Raw genomic sequence first — 19,716 nt, 5'->3', positions numbered from 1 at the left:
ATGGATGACAAGAGAACTTTTCTCCAATTGGTTGGTTAAAACCGATAAAGAGATGCAAAAAGAAGGAAGAAAAATTCTTTTGTTGATTGACAACTGCGCAGCACACAGTGTTGATGTTAGATTGGAAAACATCAAAATTATGTTTTTGCCTCCAAACTGCACTTCTCAGTTGCAGCCACTTGACCAAGGCATTATTCAAAATGCCAAGGTCAATTTTCGAAAACGCCTGGTCGAAAGGCTGCTCATCAATTTGAGATTGAAATTGCCCACCAACATCAATGTTCGTCAGGCTATTGAGATGATCACCGGTGGCTGGTGGAATGTCCAGAAAGAGACAATTGCTAACTGCTGGAGGAAGTCTGGCATTGTAAACTGTAATGCTGATGAGATCACTGCAACATCATCAGACCAGGATGCAAGCCAGACTGCAGCTGCAGCACAAACATGTGAAACCAATGATATTGACCCCCAAGTATGGCAGGAAGTATCAGCCTCCATGCAGTTTGATGCTGTATCATTCACAGACTATGCCTCTGCTGATAACGAAATAGAAACAACACCAGGGTTGACCGACAGTGATATCATCAGTGAAGTCATTCAATCACAGTCATCAAAAGCTGAATCAGATGATGATTCTGACTGTGAAGAGCTACCTGTGACTGCAACGGAAGCTGTTCTGAGTGTAGAAAAACTAAACAAATTTATCTCTAAACATGAAAAGGTCCCAGAAGAGATCAGGAAATCTTTGCACAACATAGAACATTTTGTTCAACAGAGCATCATTAAAAATCAAAAACAAACTGAAATAACAAAATTTTTTAAAAAATAAATGAACTTTTGTTTTGCAGAAACTGATGTAATGTATTCGCCAATGTTAATGCCATGTGTTGTTATAACTATTTTTGATTAATTTTATGATTTTTTTTTCTTTGAAGTGATAATATGTATGTATTTATCAGTACTTAGTCATAAATGTTAATGCCATGTGTTATAATTATGTTTTTTTTTCTTTAAAAGTGATAATATGTATGTATTTTTCTGTACTAAGTCATCAATATTAATGCAGTGTGTTATAATAATGCTATTTTTGATTCATTTTGTAATTTTTTATTTGAAGTGATTATATGTATGTATTTTTCAGTACTAAGTACTTTCAGTACTAAGTATAAAAACTGGAGGTCCCTGTAAGTACTTAGTACTGAGATTCTACTGTATATACATTTATAAAAATTTTGTTCACGGTAGGGGAATAATATTATTTTGTTTTTATAACTCGATTTTATAACAAATACGCATCCCAAATACACCAAACTTATTTATAATGTGTTACAATATTTTTTAAAACATTGTGCAAAAGATCCCGGTTGTAATTTGCATTATTATGTGTAAATGTAAAACACCATTGTTGGTTCAAAACGTATTTGAATATTCAACATTACTTTTAAATAACTGTACCGATAGTGCTGAAAATCGGTGGACAATCGTTAAATTACATAATATTAATAAATCAAACGACGAAAATATGATTGAAAAGTCAAATCGATGGTTGTTCCAATAGAGTGGAAGAGAGATGCCACGCATGCGTACAATGAGCATTAAGAGAGATGCCACGCATGCGTACAATGAGCAAATAGGACACATCCGTAGTGGGACACTTTTTTGTGCGTACAGCCGGCATTCATCGATTTATTAGACGTTATCACGTCAAAAAAAACCTCATGCATTAAGAGAGATGCCACGCATGCGTACAATGAGCAAATAGGACACATCCGTAGTGGGACACTTTTTTGTGCGTACAGCCGGCATTCATCGATTTATTAGACGTTATCACGTCAAAAAAAACCTCATCTAATAGTAATTGTACACTACAAAAATACAAACGAATATGCAGCAGAACATCAATATAGATTCTACAAGAATAATATGAGGTGACGAATTATGTGGAAACAGGAGTGGATATTTAAAACCATGATGGTAGAAGTGATTTTGATGAAGAAAAATAAATTATTTGGTTTTCAGTGGAGTCACCCACAAGTAGGGGTTGGCCTGATATCGGGTCATTTTCTGTTCAGGTTAATATGGTTATGTTCCAGCATAATTTTTTTCAGGCCATACATTTCAGTGGCAATATAGCCTGTTACTCCATTTGGAACAGTTACTGTTTCATGGTGATGTGCATCTTGGAACAAATTTCATAAACAGAGATATTAAACAATACTACACTTTCACATTATGTTTTGATGTGTTTTGTTTATTAATTTTTTTTACTAAATCTTTAATTACTTCAATCCCTAAATATGTAAATTTTATTATAAATTTAGTTTTGAATTATATTTGTATGGTGTAAAACAAGATATTTCCAGCAAACATTTTATAACAATTTTATTTAATTTTAACAACATTTTTAAACTTCCATTAAGTTTATTTAGACTTTTAGTACCATTTTAACATAATTTGATAATGAAATTAATAGATTTTATTTACCACTTACAGGTGTTCCTATCCATAATCCTTTCTCACCAAGTTTTCAGTGAATGATCTTTGATCCAGCATTCTATGGTTAAGCACATCCTGTAATTGGGCACCAATATCCACTTGCATTCATATTTATTTGGGTGGATTTCGGCTGTACATTGGTCGTCAGCTCACATTACTGCGCTGCCGGTAGGTCTGTGCGAAACTTCCGACTAAGCAAACAAATGAAGCTCTTATAAGTATTCTATTTGAAATCACCAGCAAATTTCCTATCCGTTTTATTTGAAGCTTCGGTAGTGATGCGAAGCTTCATGTTTTGTATGAAGCTTCGCATTTGTTGCACATTGGAAGCCTAAGATTTGCTAATGAAAACATTTAGTTTTTTTTGTGTTGTAAATGTTTTGCTTGGATAAAGTCGGTTACTTAAAAAAATCAAAAGTGGGTGCTCCATTGGCTTTTACGACTGCTCACTATTAATATTATGCATGGTTATATGCTAATTTTATTGAATGATGTTATATGAAGGGACCAATAGGTTAAACACTTATCAGTTCAAATATTACAATACTTCAATTCTGCATTTTATGAAATAAGTGTAATACAGCTTTGTTGGGAACAATGTTTACATTTTGATTTTACTTTGTGAATATTTTAAACATTCAATTCAAAACATTCGCATCAAAAAACCATTATTCGCACAGGCCTGGCTGCTGGTGTTTTTAGTTTGCTCCAAGTTTATTGTTACTTATGGTTTTCATTTCAGTACTGTGTTTCATGTTTCTAGTCTATTTCATTTAACCTTTTCATATTCGCACGGATATGGTCCCGAACATGCCAGATAAAGGACCTTTTTCTCTAGTAAAAGTTTACGCTTTATTTGACAAGACCCGAAGGCAGAGTTTTTTAAACATGCTAGGCTGCATAAACTGTGCTTTCGATTTTAAAAATAATAAAAACACCAAGTCTTCAATGTTTCTAACCTTTTTCCCCACATGGGAGCAAGTTAAATGTGAGTGTTAAGAATCATTTTCCATTACCCTCAACCTTCCCGACACAAACGTGCTTGCAGCAGTACACCCAATTAAGGCATGTTTGACACGGGGCTCCAGAGTGGAAAATGATTCGACTGAATAAGAATTCCTAGCTTTCTAGGGTGAGTTTTTTTCGCTTCAATCATTTACACATGTACATATGCATAGTGAAAATAGAACATTGTTTGAGAAAGTTAACTGAAGTTTTGAAATGTAAAAAAAATCTCATAGCTAGCCTGATGTGGCAGAACATGAATGGATTCAAGTCCTGTTGATCTGCAATCACCTTGGCATTCTTCCAGTTGGAGATGCACGGCGGTATCTTCCACTCCTTCTGCTCCTTGACCGTCACCTGCGGCAAGAAACACACAGCGACTAACAAAACACACAACATTAGCCACACGTCTCAACATTTAACATGCACCTTATTGGCTATTGCCAACAGGATTCACAAATAACAAACTACAGAGGAATATCCAAGAATTTTGCTTTATTGTGCAACTACACACGTGAGAGATGAAATACAGCTTTAAAAAACTTGCTTTTTAATATTTTAATTACTTTTGAGCAAATCATAAATTAAGTATTTATTATTTTTGGCTTATATTTTTGCAATTTTTAATTATTTGAATTAAATGTTGTCTTTACCAAATTAAAAAATTGGCAATAATTATAATTACTGTATCCAGAATAATCTCAGAAAACAAATGGATAACAAACAAATTGCAATAAGGTTACCAGATTTATTAATTTTTTATTTTCATGAGCACCTACTCTAGATAATTACCCTCACCTTGAATTATCCCCTCACACTCAAAATTTGTTTTCGCATTTTATGTAACATGCTATTAACACAAACACAAAGACGCAGACAATGTGGACACGGCAACGTGTACAGTTACCTTTCTGGTGGGGGAATGCATGACTGGTGCTGGCGGAGATGGAGGTCCCCTGGGGATCTTCTTATTTATCCTGAAAAACACACACACACACACACACACATTACACTACATATCACTAGAAACCCGGAAATTACATGAATAGCAATCATTTCAAATTCTTGGGTGTAATTGAAGAAATTGTAGAGTAATATATATATTTCTTTAGTGAAAAAGACAAACATGCCAAACAAATACAGTGAAACCTCATTAATACAAACCTGAAGGGGAGTAAAATATTTCAGTTTGTAATAACGAGGTTCATATTAATGAGGTTCTTAAGCCAATAAGTAGAATAAGAACTCGATAAGAAATATTGAATTCCTACATGTCAGAGCACTAAAAATGTGGAATATTATTATTGTAATAGAAGCCAGATATTGACATGCACACTAACAAAATACACTTAGAAGCAATTTTAATAGTTTTAATAAAATATACTATAACAGACTGATAATAAGTATACATATACGTATGTATGTATTCTTATTTAATATGTTTCCAAAGTTTTGACAAAAATGATTAACATTTACCGTACAGTTAATTGCTGTTGAGTGTATAGCAATTCTCATGCAAAGTATGCAAGATATATTTACATAGGTTTAAAAAAATCATTAATTTTTTTCTGGACACACTTATCTCTGTAAATATCATTTACAGCAGAACATATCTTCTCAAATCCTGCAATCAAGTCAATTGGCACATCACTTGCAGCAAGTACATTTTCCAGTGTACGCAAAGCACTGATTGTGTCACTTTTGCTTGGAAGTTTATGCACTACCTCACCATTGTCGTCATCACCATCATTATCTTGACTTGTACCACCCTCACAAAGTGACTGTACAGCATCAGCCCTTGGTGTTTCCTGTAATCCTCATGAACCAACAAGATCTTCTGCAGTTAATCTTGCACTGGTGTACACACTGTCATCAATATGAACAAACTCATTGAAGTCATTATCAACTTGCACATGTTCTTTTAACTCTTGCCAATCCTCTAAAGGTTGATCACAGTCAGGTTCTTCAACAGTTTGCTGGCCAAAACCACTTTTTGCAAAGCAATGCACAATTGTCTTTTGGCTGATGCTGTCCCACGACATGGCTATACTACGGATAGCATCCAAAACTGACCATCTAGGAAGCTCAGTCTTTCCTTTTTCACACTGCCTGATAAGGTATTTCACCAAGCGCTGTCTGTAGTTTCTTTTGAAGCACTGTATTATACCTTGGTCGAGTGATTGTGTCACACTTGTTGTATTTGGTAGCAAGAAGAGTAAGGTAATGTTTTCCAACTTCATACCATGAGCAGTATGTGCAGCACAGTTGTCCAACAATAACAAAATTTTGCGATTTAGAGTCGCCATTTTCCTGTCCAATTTTAACAACCACAACTGGAAAAATTTTGTGGTGACCAAGCCTTACTGTTTGCCTCGTAATCTACTGGCAGGTTTTTTGCTGCAACATCTTTGAAACATCTTGACTTGGCAGACTTGCCAATAACCAAGGGTCGAAGTTTAGTACTGCCATCTTGATTACAACATAGTAAAACTGTAAGACGAACTTTACTGTGTTTACCGCCATGGCAGTTTTCACCTTTTACGGTTAGAGTTTTATTGGGCAACAGATTGTAAAAAAGCCCTGTTTCATCCATATTAAACACATCTCGTGGTGCAAATTTACTTACGATGGTCTGTACTGACTGAAGCCAGTCACTCGTTGCTGTTTGGTCGACAGCTGCAGATTCACCACAAATGGTTTTTGTGGCCAAATTATGCCTATCTTTGAAGCGTTGAAGCCATCCGTTGCTGCAATGGAAATCATCAATTCTGAGTTGCAGTGCCAGCTGATCAGCCTTTTCTTGGATAATAGGCCCGGAAATTGGAACTCTGGCGGCGCGCATCTGATGAAACCACTCCAGTAGTTTGGCCTCTAATTCGGAATGTTTACCGACGCGCATCCTTTTCTTAGTTTGATTACTACCTTTCCTGACTGCTTCTTCTATTTTATCTGCTTGCTTTAGAATTGTACTTAAGGTTGATTTTGATATACCAAACTCTTCAGAAAGTTCTGTTATCGTTTCTTCACCCTGACGAACTGAATTTACTATCTTAATTTTCGTCTTCAATGCAATTTCCTTGCGTTTACGTTTTGCCTCCATTTTTATGTGTGTACGTACAAATTCTAATGTTTAATAAAATTCTCACGAGATAATTCACTTAAACTTCCATTACAACGTACACAAATATTAAACGGGTTAGGCGTAATATATATTTTGATTTTATTGGTCCGGCACAGATTCATGTATACAAAGGAAGTACAAAATCGAACATAAATACAATCCCACGTGAAGTTCGATATATCGAATATTGTACAAACGCGAGTGATTTCTGAACATATCGAACACACGAACGAGTGATTTTGAAAACATAAGAGTTAAAAACACACTTCGGACAGTCAGGCGGGCCATATCTTTGTGGTAATCTTTGGTTCGTATTAAACGGTAAACACGACTGTTTGTTTATACGGAAGGGAATTGTTATTGTTCGCTATACATAATAACGAGAATTTTGTATTAACCAAACAAATCTTCATTGTGTTTAATGGGCATATTTCACGGGGAAACAGTAATAGGTAATATTAACGAGTCGTTCGTAATAAGCAGGATAATATTAACAAGGTTTCACTGTAACCATGTTAATTTATATAACATGATGAATTAAGTAAGTAAAACTAGATAAATTCCACTGATAGTTTATTTAAAGGAAAATAGTAGTGGTGCACCGATATGACTTTACCGATTACCGATTTGATTACCGATTATAAGAGCAATAATCGGCAGATACCGATTCAGTTACCCATTATAATGAAGAAATTTTTTTAAGTGTAATAATGCACACAAAATTTTTTATTCCCATGTGAATTTAATAACAAGATTAGGTAAAATTGAGAATACAGTTATAACAACAGTATAAAAATATATAAAATACACTATTAAGTCATTGAAAGGGGAAATTAAATTAACTTTTATTTAAATATTTGTTATTGTTAATTAACTTGAACTACAGTCTAATAATTGTAATTTACAATGGGTAAGTTTTTGTTGCGGAAAACTAGCATTATTATCGACTATCACATAAGGTTGCATCAATAAATTACCGTTTAACAATGTAAACATGATGCTTTATTTTGTTCACTTGAGTTTATAGAAAAATGTTTCCACACTTCACTTTTTTTCTCCCTACTAGCCATATCACTATAATTATATAAAAATGACTAAAACCAATTCTAGCACATGTGATTTTATTTATGTTGACTGAATATATAAAATTATAAATACTTTTTCTTTTCACGTCACATACAAATAACAAACGGATAATGTTACCAAAGACGCCCATAACGAGTTTGTAAAACGCAGTGATAAAAACTAGAAGGTATCGGGACCACGATTTTGAACCGCTACTACGACTCGAAAAGATCGATTGTCATAGAATCCACTGCAACTGTTTGTGGTATTTTGATTGCGTGCCATCTATTTTACTTCTCTGGCTAGACGTAATGTACAAGGCCACTAAACAAAAGACGAAACGTAAATAAACGTGTAGGAAAAATGCATTTTTTATTGTTTGAGGCAATGAGATTTATTAAACTTAACGAAATATTAATTATGATATGACGCAGTTAGATGAATTTTGTAATATATATAAATATTACCGTATTTCGTCCTAAAATGTGTAACAAAATATTACACGGTAAAAACCTACTTAATTACGCCGGGGACGTAAATAATCGGCAAAGTAATCGTTAAGATAATCGCCGATTACGATTAATCGGTAAGTACCAATAATCGCCGATAACGATTCATCGGTATCCGCATCGGTGCACCACTAGAAATAGTAACAGAGAAACAAATTTTAATACTTAATTAATAAAATTAAGCATGTGTGTGTGCATATGTATGTCTCTCTCTGGGTGTGTCTGTGTTTGTGTATGTGTGTGTAAGGGGGGAGGGGAGGAAAGGGTGATAAGAGCATGCATGTGTGTCTCAAGAAGGGCATTTGAAAGGAAACACTTCCTACTGGAGAATGGTGTGGGAATGATTGAAAAACTGCGCGAATGTGAAAAATGATGACCTTGCCTTACCCTTGAAGACTTTAAGAGCTTGGTTTGAGTGGACTGAAGAAAGGAAGTTTTTATTTTATAGTGAATCAGCAAGGGGCCACCAAGATAACTGGTTATCCAGCTCGAATGCCAGTTTTCTGAAACAACAGTAATTATAGCATCTCTGCTTATCACCCCTCAAGTGCTACAGTAATTATCTTCTGCTATCGCATTACCATAGGCAGATTAGGGAGAAAGGGGGCCATGTCTCCCCCCCCCCCCCAAGATGTGTAAAAACTTACAAGGAGTTTAATGCAGTCTCGCTAAAATTACGTTCGTTATGATCCTCCCCCTCCCCCAACCACAAAAAAATCCTGGATCCATCCTTGTTGCCATAACTTTAGTATAGCACAGAATAATTTGTATCATTTAATTCCCTACAGTGTCCACACTTTCCATTGCTATGTACCATACATATGGTTCGACATACCACAGCTATAACGTGTTCACACCTATGTGTTTTAAGAAGAAGAAGTAGAAGAAAAAAAATAAATACCCAACATTAAAAATTTGGGAGTGATTCGGGAGTGAAAACACACATATTTAACTTGCATTAAAAGTCATTTCCCACAGTTTAATAGTGTTTAGTAATTTTTTTCAAAGTTGCGAGTGCTGATTTTTCAAGGTCATGTTGTAGTACACTTAACAATTTTAATAAATGTCAATTAAAAGAAAAATTGTGATTTAAACTAATATTTGAGAATCTTATGAATGTTAATATGGTTTATGACATTACTGTACTAGTTTAGTTTTCCATTTTTATTTTTCTAGCAAAAAATAGTAACAAACTGAGCTTGAATTATCAATTTCAATAGTTGAAATGTTAATCATATAATTTATTCAGGTGTACAGAATGGCCTCAAATATAATAAACTCTAAAATATATTATTTTAATGTAGGACAATGTCCAATGTAATATAATACCCTTTAAGATAAGATAACATTCAAAATACGTAAATCTCAAATCAAAAATGTGGAAAATTAAAAAAAACTGAAAAATCTAATTTACTAATTTTTTATTAAATTACTACTCTCCTTTGTAAATAATATTAATTCTTCATTTGAGCCTTATAAAATTTCATATTGTTAATTTTTGATTTGTAAAATGAACATGTTAAATAACATTGTTATTTATTTGTATGATGTAGTATACTTAGGGCCAATGAAAAATGGTAAATAAAAAAGGCCCATTTCGGTGAATAAAAAGAGTTATTTCGGTGCAAATTTTCGGTGAAAAAAAAAAATTGTTTAGTTAGAAAAAATAACTATTTCGTCATTATAATTTTATACACATGTATATGTTTGATGGAATAATTTCTTTATTTGGTCAAATTTTATCAAAAACATTGTTTTGAAGTACATGCACATCTAAAATTTAGCATGCTGGATTTGCAATTAAAATTCTCAAGATTACATACAAAAAAAATCGGAAACTGATCAGAAACGTTAGTGTCTCAAGTCCATTTTGACTATCTCTGAAAATCAGCTATTATATATTTCCTGCAAACTAGTCCCCACCAAAACACTGTACTTATTCAACATTACAGAGTAGGCTATTGTTTTTTTTATTTGTTTACGTTTTTCACCGCCTCAACTGCGTGTGCGGTATTTGTTCATGTATATGTTGGCACTCTTGGCCGGCATTTTTCGTGCATTGCCGTGACAACTACGAAAATAAATAGTCGCCTCGGCTAGGACGCCCATATACAACAATTAGCATTTTGACAGTTATGATTTGATTGGCTAATATGGAAGTGACGCTATTTTTCTGGACTGCGTTTGGCCGATTCAGAGAAAGGAACAAAGATTGAGTTAAGGCCTATCGACGATTGCGTCACCAGACGCATTTGCGGTCGGCAAAATAATGTAATTTTTGCCGTTTTATGGCCTATTACGTCTCGTAGGAACGTATGCGACGACGGAGACTGAGTAGGCGTACGTCTGGATGTAATAATTTTCATTCGTGAAATATATGGTTCTAGAGTAACTTGACGCTTAGTTCCAGTGCGATGCTCGAAATTTACAGTGTTTTTCACACGTGTATTTTATTTTCCAGTCGACTTGCACATTACAGAACTTGCACATCATGATGCCTTTTTCTTTACTGAACACGTAAAATCCTTTGTCGTCATATTCTTTAGCTCTTTCGAAAACACAACTTTCGGCATTTTATATGTTTATCCAGTGACCATTGGTAATATGACCAAAATGACACAAAAACTTTAACGGAAAACGATCATAGATGCGGAAGAGAGACATATTGCATCCACTCGGAAATAAAGAACTTAAACTCGACAGACACACACTCGTGAAAACAAAATCATAGAACATTTCGACACTCGTAACTACCAACGCCATCTGTGATTTGTCCACCAGTAGCTAAGTGATAATGTTTATTGCTACACTCTACTCTATGGGTGCTAGAGAAAAACAAAAGCAAAGATGGCGTCTCGTCTCACATATAACCTCTTGGAATAATAAACGTTTTGTGCAGGTTACAGAATGTTTCAACGTGATTTTTCGCGATAAAAAATGTTAATTTCGCGCGAATATCGCGATTTCGTCATATTTCGTGAAAAACTACGGATTTCGCGCATCACAGCAAATTTCGTTAAAACGAAATGCAGTATATTAACGTCTTATCACTACCAAGTAAGGTTATTTGTATTACACTTCATGTGCAAGTGATTTTTTTTTAAATTTCGCGATTTCGTCATTAACGAAATTTGACTACCCCTAAGTATACTGTATACTGTATAAAACTTTTAATTTAAAAAATTGAGTGCATGAATATTATTTCAAGACATTTCTATATAAAAAAAACTGGGACTAAATTCATGCACTATGTAAGCTAACATCTTGAAAGAAAAGTGCACTTACTTGAATTTTGGAGGTTCAATAGGATCCTTCTGGGCTTCCACCATGCGTATGACCCTCTGTTTTGCTCCCGAGTTGAAGGACGCTCCTTGCTGTGACGGGGTGTAGCGAATATACTGTGCCGGGGCCTGAAATATCAATGCATCAGTGTAACTTACAATCACACAAGAAAACTTTGAACACTGTCTGTAGTCAATACCAGCGATTCCTGTAGCAGTATGGAGCCTGTTTGTCCCAATGTACTCAAGACATATGAAGGTTTAAAAATAAAAATGTACAGTAGTACAAGTACCCTCAAGCTGTTTTCTGTAGCAAGTCAAGCACGGGGAGAAACAACATACACCATGTTTCCCTGGTTGGATTAGCTTCCTCACGCAAGCCAGTGAAAAAGTTATTTTTCTTGAACAGTGGAACAAAATAATGGCACGAAACGTTGTGTAAAGAATCACCAATAAAATTAAAATAACTAATCACATGTCAAAATTTGCAACACTTTTTATCCTACTTTTTTTCCTACTAAAAACTATTTTGAGATAGTATGACATGAAATTCAAAATTATTTGTAAATTGTGGAAATCTAAATTTGGACTTATCTTCAGTCACTGCCAGTGCTCGTAGTTGCGATGTTTCACTTTAATTGTTCTTCAGTGTTCCATTAAATTTGTGAGATTGAGTAACACGACCTGCTGGACACCTATTGGCAGAAGCTGTATTAAAAAAAAGGCTGCTTTGATATGCCTCACAGTAGAGTGGTTACGTGGTGAAACACTTACTGTCTTCTCAGCACAGCGGACCGGCATGGCAGCAGCTATCTTGGTGTGTGTGAGGCGTTCCAGAGCCAGGCGCGTCTTCTCCGTCGTGTCTTGTACCTCGTCCTCGGGCGGTCTCTCCAGGCTGGGGTCATCTTCTGCCACCACCTCCGCAGGTAGCAGGTCCACCAGCTTGGAGTAGATCACCTGCAGGCAACAAGGAAACAAACACTCGTCACTTCATTAGTCATTAGTCATTACTAGCGACTGGTGACTTGCGATAAAGACAAAATAACATTGAAGAGAGTGTCAATACATCATAAATTCATAAGTCAAAACACCCAAATGCAAGTTAACACACCACATTAAAACAAAAACAAAAAACCAACTAAATCCATGAAATTAATCAGAATTTTAATAAAACTTAAAATGACTTAACAAAATTGAATCTTGTTACATATTAAATACAACAAAAATCATTTAGCTAGGTTCAAACCAAAACCTACAAAATTAATTTCACTATGATTCTGCATTTCTTATTAACTCATTAAAAATTACAGACATTGGTAAATTTTACAAATACACAAAAGTTTGCCGTTTTATTTTTATTTTTTCTGAGTGATTCTGTTTCCGACATGCTTATTACAAATTATTTTATTGTTAAAATCCATCATGTATTAGTCCAAATTATACACTATTATGGTGAAATAAGTACCTACCAAAAACATATTGTCATATTTGTTAAACAATAAACTACCTTTATGAATAAAATGAATGTATGAAAATAAAATACAGATTAGGCCAAGAAATAATTGTTAATGGTATGTGAAGACATATTAAAATGTGTTTAGTACACATTTAGACCCATCCCTATGTTTTAATTGTTTAGTTATTACAATATCTAGAAATGTACACAGTAAGAGTTGGTGCACTACTTTATTTAATACCTACTATGTTTCAATGATTCAACAATAATTTTTAAAAAAATTTTTTTGTTGAATTTATGAAAGTTATAGAGGTGATCTTAGGTAAATTTTTTGAAATAGATTCTTAAATCAAAACCATTATTTTATGAAATAAAAACATTAAGTAATTCTGAAGAAATGCCTTGTTTCTAGACCCAGAGGTGGGGGGGGGGGGGGGGGAGGAAGTTGAATAGGTTTTTTTGGTTTTTTCCTTTATTTACTGGCATGTTTTCCAATCAATCTGTAAGAAGTCATTGTGATAGTTCACGTAGTTTATAATTTTTTTCAAATGTTTAAGTTAGATATTAATTACAAATACAGTAGACTCCCAATTATCCGGGGTAACGATTGGCCAGGAGTTAATGGGTAACCAAAATACATCTTTGGAGGAGAAAAAAAAAATCGAATTTTTTTCTATTCCGACTATCTAGGCAAAAACAGTAATACCCCAACCTCAAAGTAACACCCTAATTCCTTCCAGTAAGGGCGCGGTTACACGGGACCCTGAACTACTTCAGGTGAACATGTTTAAGTAAACACGTTTACAAACGCGAAAGTGTACGGTTACACGGTAGTTGCTGAAAAGTGTGTTTAGCTCTAAAACCGATTGTCTACTGTCAACGAATGAATGTGTTGTTGATCTCTATTTTGTAATTGTATCCAGAAAACTCGGGATTTTCTCACTTGTTTATACAGCATTATCAGCAGAAATGGAATGTGTTTTCATATTGCTCAATATTTTTTTTTACAAATCGGGAATTCAAACAATATGCACAGTAAAATTTTTAAACTTATTTATTATTATTTTTGAGCGAGAGTACCTATCTCAGTTTTAAGAAAATTAAGGTCAGGATCAATTAATATATATATATATATATATATATATATATATATATATATATATATATATATATATATATATATATATATACACACACAGCAAAACCCCTTATTTGCACTTTTCATGGGGACAAAGTAAAAAAGTGTAAAAAGCGGGAAAGTGTAAATAAAGGGAAAAGTATAAAAAGGAGTACAGTTTACCTTATTTAGAATTTTTTTCCTTTTGTTTAATAGCACATACTACAATGCAGGTACAAACACACTAACAACAAATTTTACTTTAGTATTTAATCAATTATTAATTTACCACATTTGACAAAAATAAAAAAAGAATGAAAGCCAAAATGTTTTTCTGATTACTTCCTAAAAAATAAATTTGAAATTTTCTTCTGCTTGCTTTTTTGGCTGTTCAAGGAGATTATTTGCCTCTCCAAATTATAAATACAGTTGCAACCGGCAGGGTTTATAACAAATACGGGCTACATACACATTGCTCACAGTAAAAAATTTTTTAAGAAAAGGCCGCAAATTGATGAATATTTACCGTCAATAGCGCGCCAAACGCGGAGAAAGGTCATTGTACTCGGTCAGCTGCTGTAACGACGCGGCGGCGCATGCGCACTCTATGCTCCGCCCAGACTCATGACGCCATCAGCCGCCAACCAATAGATGCGAGCTTAGCGGAAAAAAATATAAGCTCCACCTCCCGTGTACCAATTTTATCCAGTTCTAATACCAGTTTATTGGTATACGCACCAGTTTTCTCGCTGCCGTGACATGTTCAAGTTTACGTTTATCATGATGTCTTGATACCAATAATTAATTATTTACGATCCCCAGAAATAAATGGTTAGTTTAAAAAATATGGCGTCAACTGTACAATACTTCCCAAATTATAAAAGACGTATAAAACAGTTACCAAGACACCGCTCATTTTATCTTGTGAAGTTTATGTCTCGTACCAGTATTTCGGCTAAGTTGTGACATAAATACAGTATCAGAACTTACAAGCAGCCATGTTTGTACATTCATGAGTTTACGTTTTTCCCTCGTGCATTTTAGATTGTCTCCTGCTATAATTACTCGTACTTTTACACGCCTAGGCTTAAATTATTACATGTTTAGAAATAAAAGCAACTTTTCATGTTATAAAATATGTATATTTTGCTATTTAAAATGTTCATTGCCTACTAGCTCCACGGTATTTTCTGGTTGTTTATGGTTGTTCGTGACGTAAATAGCGGGATTGATTCGATTTTTGAGACGTAATTCGCGGGAAAGTATTGTATTGGACTATATGGGAACCAAACGGGACCTGAAGAATATAGTGCAAATAACGGGAAAACGTAAATAACGGTAACGTAAATAAGGGGTTTCGCTGTATATATATATATATATATATATATATATATATATATATATATATATATATATATATATATATATATATATATATATATATATATATATATAATGATTTGTTGATTTTTTTTTGTTGCATTCGGTAAAATATTACTCGAACTTGTGCCAGAAACACTTTTTCCATCTTGAATTTCTGCAAAAGACTGTTTATATTCTAAACAGCCAATCAGAGGCTAATGTAGAAGATATGTCGATCTGAACTACTTTGCCAACCTGTTTAAGTTAAATGGGAAATGGCCTCGAACGAAACATGTTCAGACTGTGTGTAACCGCACTCAACAGCTGAACATGTTCACCTGAAGTAGTTCAGACTCCCGTGTAACCGCGCCCTAAAACAGAGTGCTAATCAAAACAGCACTAGTCAAAACACAGGTTTTTTCCATAAGAGATATTTTAATCAAAATAATTTGTTTTCCTAACAGGTAAGTGTAATTGCTGACTATCATTTTAATCAAGACACTACTCCTGTTAAAATTAATTTACAGTACCAACATGTATCTATATATATTTGAAGTACATTTAAATTAATATTGATAACATTTACAGATTAAACCATCTAAAATTAAATTTTAAAATTCACGTACTGCATTGTTTAAATAACATTTTTTTTTCCTATGTCGGCACTACCAACATTTCTGAGTTAAAAAAAAATAATGTTTTTGATATAGTAGATATATTTCAGTTCTAACAAGAATTCCAAAAGCATAAACTCAACATTTTATATAATTAGAAAGATTATTTAATCTGTTAACGTAATTCCAGACTCTCTTGATTACTAAATGTAAATGCATGTCTGCCATGACTTGCCACTAGCGCATCCAAGTGGCGCAAGATAAACTAGACCTGAAAGCGTCTGGCTTCTCTCTCCATAGCTGCTGTTGACATGCAGGATGGCGGAATATAAACGTTTGCTGAGCCAAAAGCTCTAACGCTCTTCCTGGTTGCGTATGCGGCGTGATCCGCATCCACGCCCATGGGGGCCCCAGGGCGGTAGGGCCTCACGGCTAAGAGCGCTGGGTTATCAAAGAAAAGGGGGGAAACCCTAATTCGTGACTTCTGAACACTTGCGCATCGTTTGATATAATTATGCAATGAAGGAAGCAAATAGCTATTGAGGAATAGCAAAATATGGTTTGTTGATTTGTCACATTATTAATTGGTTGTATTTAATGCTACACAAGTGCCATTGCACATGGAAATAAAAAGCCAAAAATTATTTTTGTTCTTATGATGTATTAAAGTGAAATATCACACGTTTAATCCGCAAACCAGATAACCCGCACACTGATAATCTGGAGTCTACTGTAAAATACAGTTATATTATGAAATGGGTTGGTATAGGTTAACTAAATTTAAAATCCTGTAAAATCATTAGGAATTACCAATTTAAAATGCAGATAACATCCTCACCAACCAAAAAGTGGTATGAAGAAGCATTTAATATCAATTAACATTTTTTATTTCTTGTACATTATTTCATTTTCGACCCTTGAGTTCTAGATTTGGTTTTGAGGGGTGGATTTGAGACACACTTTGAGATTTAGATGTGAGAAAATTGAGATTCCACCCATTGTACACACACCCAAATAATAATTCATGTGAATAAAAAATTATTATTAGGTACTTAGAATATACGACCTTGCTACCTCAAATCAGCCTTGATTTATTGGCAATGTTCCTTCAAAATCCCAATCAAAATCAAACAAGTGTTATTTCGAGTGGCGGGTGTAATCTATGTAACAAGGAGATGTAGTGGCAATACACAGTACATACTCACTTTCCACATGTTTTCCTTTCCCCAAAATAACTTAAGGCAAATTGTGATATAGTAAATTAATACAGGCCTTGGACGACTCCTTCCTCAATAACTCGGTTCTGTATTGTGTGTAACCATTTATATTGGCCTTGTTGTGGACAAAATAATAAGCCAATCTTTCAACTAACAATTTTTTTAAAATTTGTATTTGGACTAAATGTTTCATTGACAGCAAGATCATAAGAAACTTTAAAACCTGATTAAAGAGCAGGGGGAATTCAGAAAGGAATGGGCCAAAGAAAACTGAAAACAAGATGGTCAGAGCAGGATTCGAACTTATATCAGCAACATTAACAACTACTGGGAACATAGCCAAATGCAAGGACAACTGGAAGTCCTGTTGAACATGTTCTTGTAGTTGCACTAACTAGGCAATGGAAAGAGAGGTTCAAACATCAACATCCCGGCCACACCGAGGAGACCAACCCACCTTATCTTTGGCATGTCCCTGGCGCGCCAACACATCGTACTTGATCTTCCCCTGTGCGTCCAACTGCACGGCCAGGGCATTGGACGTACTCTCCTTCCCCTCCCGGCCCATGTTGAGAGGGTACTGAGCCACGTGGATCTCGGGGAATGCCCCTCCATCGCCGAAATCCTGCAAGCAACAAACGACAACAACCTGTGACACTTGCCTTCTATGGAACACCTTTTATACACAGCTGATTTTCAACTTTCCAGCAATGTACCCCAAGGTCTCTTTGGTCCCAATGCTAATACAATATTCCAACAGGTATTCACAATTTTTGGGAGGAAGGAATGAAGAAACTAACTACTACCTTAATAACAGGGGTTAAAATTAAAATTAAAAATATATATAAATTCTTTAGTATCAAATTCGTCAGAATTTATTAATAACCATCTTTATATTACCTTAAAAGTTTGTCTAAAAAAAAATTTGACCGACCATTAGTGCAAAGGATGAAAAATAGTGTTTGGATGACAGAACTATTTGCATAACTACCTTAGTAGGCATAATATGAAATTTATTAAAAAGACATTCAATGCTGGATGCATTAGGTTAAAAACATTAAAATATTTTTGCTGCATGGAATACGAGAAAATATAAAATCAATCTTTTTTGAATACTGGCGAACATACAAGTTGTTATGTACATTAAATTCTTAAAATGTTCCAGGAGTTTATAGAAGTTTCCAAAACATTTCAAGAAGAAAAATAGGTCCGAAATCTACCTACGCCTGTAGGCTGAACCAAATTGGGTTTTTTTTACAGAAGTCCTTAAAATCCACAGTTAAAATTTTCAATAAAATAACATCAAGTATAACATAATTACTATGATTAAGTACAACACATTCACAATGCACTTTAGCAATAACTAGGGACCGGAAAAATTTGCGGGCTCAATGACCTGCAGGATGAACTCCATAGTTCTACACACACTCGGTCAAATGCCAACCATTCATTGGCTGCTGTCTTGTGAGACGTCCCAACGTAGCAGCCTGTGATTTGATAAAGATTTGGTCGGGTGTTTCTCATTGGCCCAGAGTCATTCAGGTGAGTTGTTAGCCAATAGCAGAGGCAGCACTGAGGTATAACTATTTGTATTTTAGCCTATCGCGAAATGATTTCGCGAATTTTTCCTGTCTCTAAACTGACATGTGCTGTGCGCGTGACATGTACCCACCTGCAAGTTCCTGGGCACCCAGTCCTTCCTCTGGCCGTACGGGGGGGCGGTGGGGCTGGTGAGCACCAGGGCAGATGCCGGGGGTCGTGTCCGCACTCGCTCCTCGTCCCTGTCCCACACGGGCTGCACGGGAGCCGGCAGCAGGCTGCAACATAGCCGGCCAGTGTCTCACAGCTGCAGCACCTCGTCGTGCGAGGCCTGACCAGCCGACAGAAGGGAGAACCACTTTCCCGTCAAAAATTATAACAAATACTCCACAAGCATTTATTTTACTTCCTGACGTGTTTTCCAATCATTATCTAAGAGGGCAGGTTGACACTTCAAGTAGTTTACCAGTAATTGACCATTTTAAAGAGTGGTTAAGTTACATAAGATACATTAAAAATAGCGTAACATCAGGACAGTGGTTAGTTGGGTAGGCTAGCTACATTAAAAATAATTTATAATAGTGTGGATAGGATTGTTAGGTTTGGTTAGGTTAGGTAACCTACTTTATATTAGGGTTGAAAAAAAAAAACAGGTTAAAAAAATAAAAAATAAATAAAACTTTTTTTTTGTTTAAACCAAATATTTTTTTATTACATTAGTTATTTTGGTTCTCACCATGTTTTAATGAAAGCCACAGTACATCCCTTTCTGCCACTGATCTTGAACCATGAAATTTATAATATCAAAGAACTTAAGTTCAGCAAATCTGCACATGACTGTGACTTAACCACAGAAACAGGTGGATGATGATTCCCCATAGAATGGGTGTTTCCCACAGAATGGGGATTTACAGTACAGTCAGGGATTTCCCAC

At 34.9% G+C, this 19,716-nt stretch overlaps 1 protein-coding gene across 1 annotated transcript in view; it reads right to left on the bottom strand.

The window, feature by feature from the left end:
* LOC134534783 (puff-specific protein Bx42) overlaps positions 1-19,716 on the bottom strand; it is a 43,252-nt gene that overhangs the window by 17,425 nt on the left and 6,111 nt on the right. The window contains exons 2-7 of the mRNA XM_063373360.1: positions 18,916-19,060; positions 17,701-17,868; positions 12,252-12,434; positions 11,482-11,606; positions 4,409-4,478; positions 3,793-3,858 (exon numbers count right to left, since the gene is read on the bottom strand). Of these exons, the coding sequence (XP_063229430.1) occupies positions 3,793-3,858; positions 4,409-4,478; positions 11,482-11,606; positions 12,252-12,434; positions 17,701-17,868; positions 18,916-19,060 (757 nt within the window). The remainder of the gene's footprint in view (positions 1-3,792; positions 3,859-4,408; positions 4,479-11,481; positions 11,607-12,251; positions 12,435-17,700; positions 17,869-18,915; positions 19,061-19,716) is intronic.

The sequence above is a fragment of the Bacillus rossius genome, chromosome 8, assembly GCF_032445375.1.
Source record: "Bacillus rossius redtenbacheri isolate Brsri chromosome 8, Brsri_v3, whole genome shotgun sequence".
In the NCBI taxonomy this organism is placed as follows: domain Eukaryota; kingdom Metazoa; phylum Arthropoda; class Insecta; order Phasmatodea; family Bacillidae; genus Bacillus; species Bacillus rossius.
Note: the sequence above shows the minus strand (reverse complement) of the source record. Positions and strands in the feature narration are given on the sequence as shown.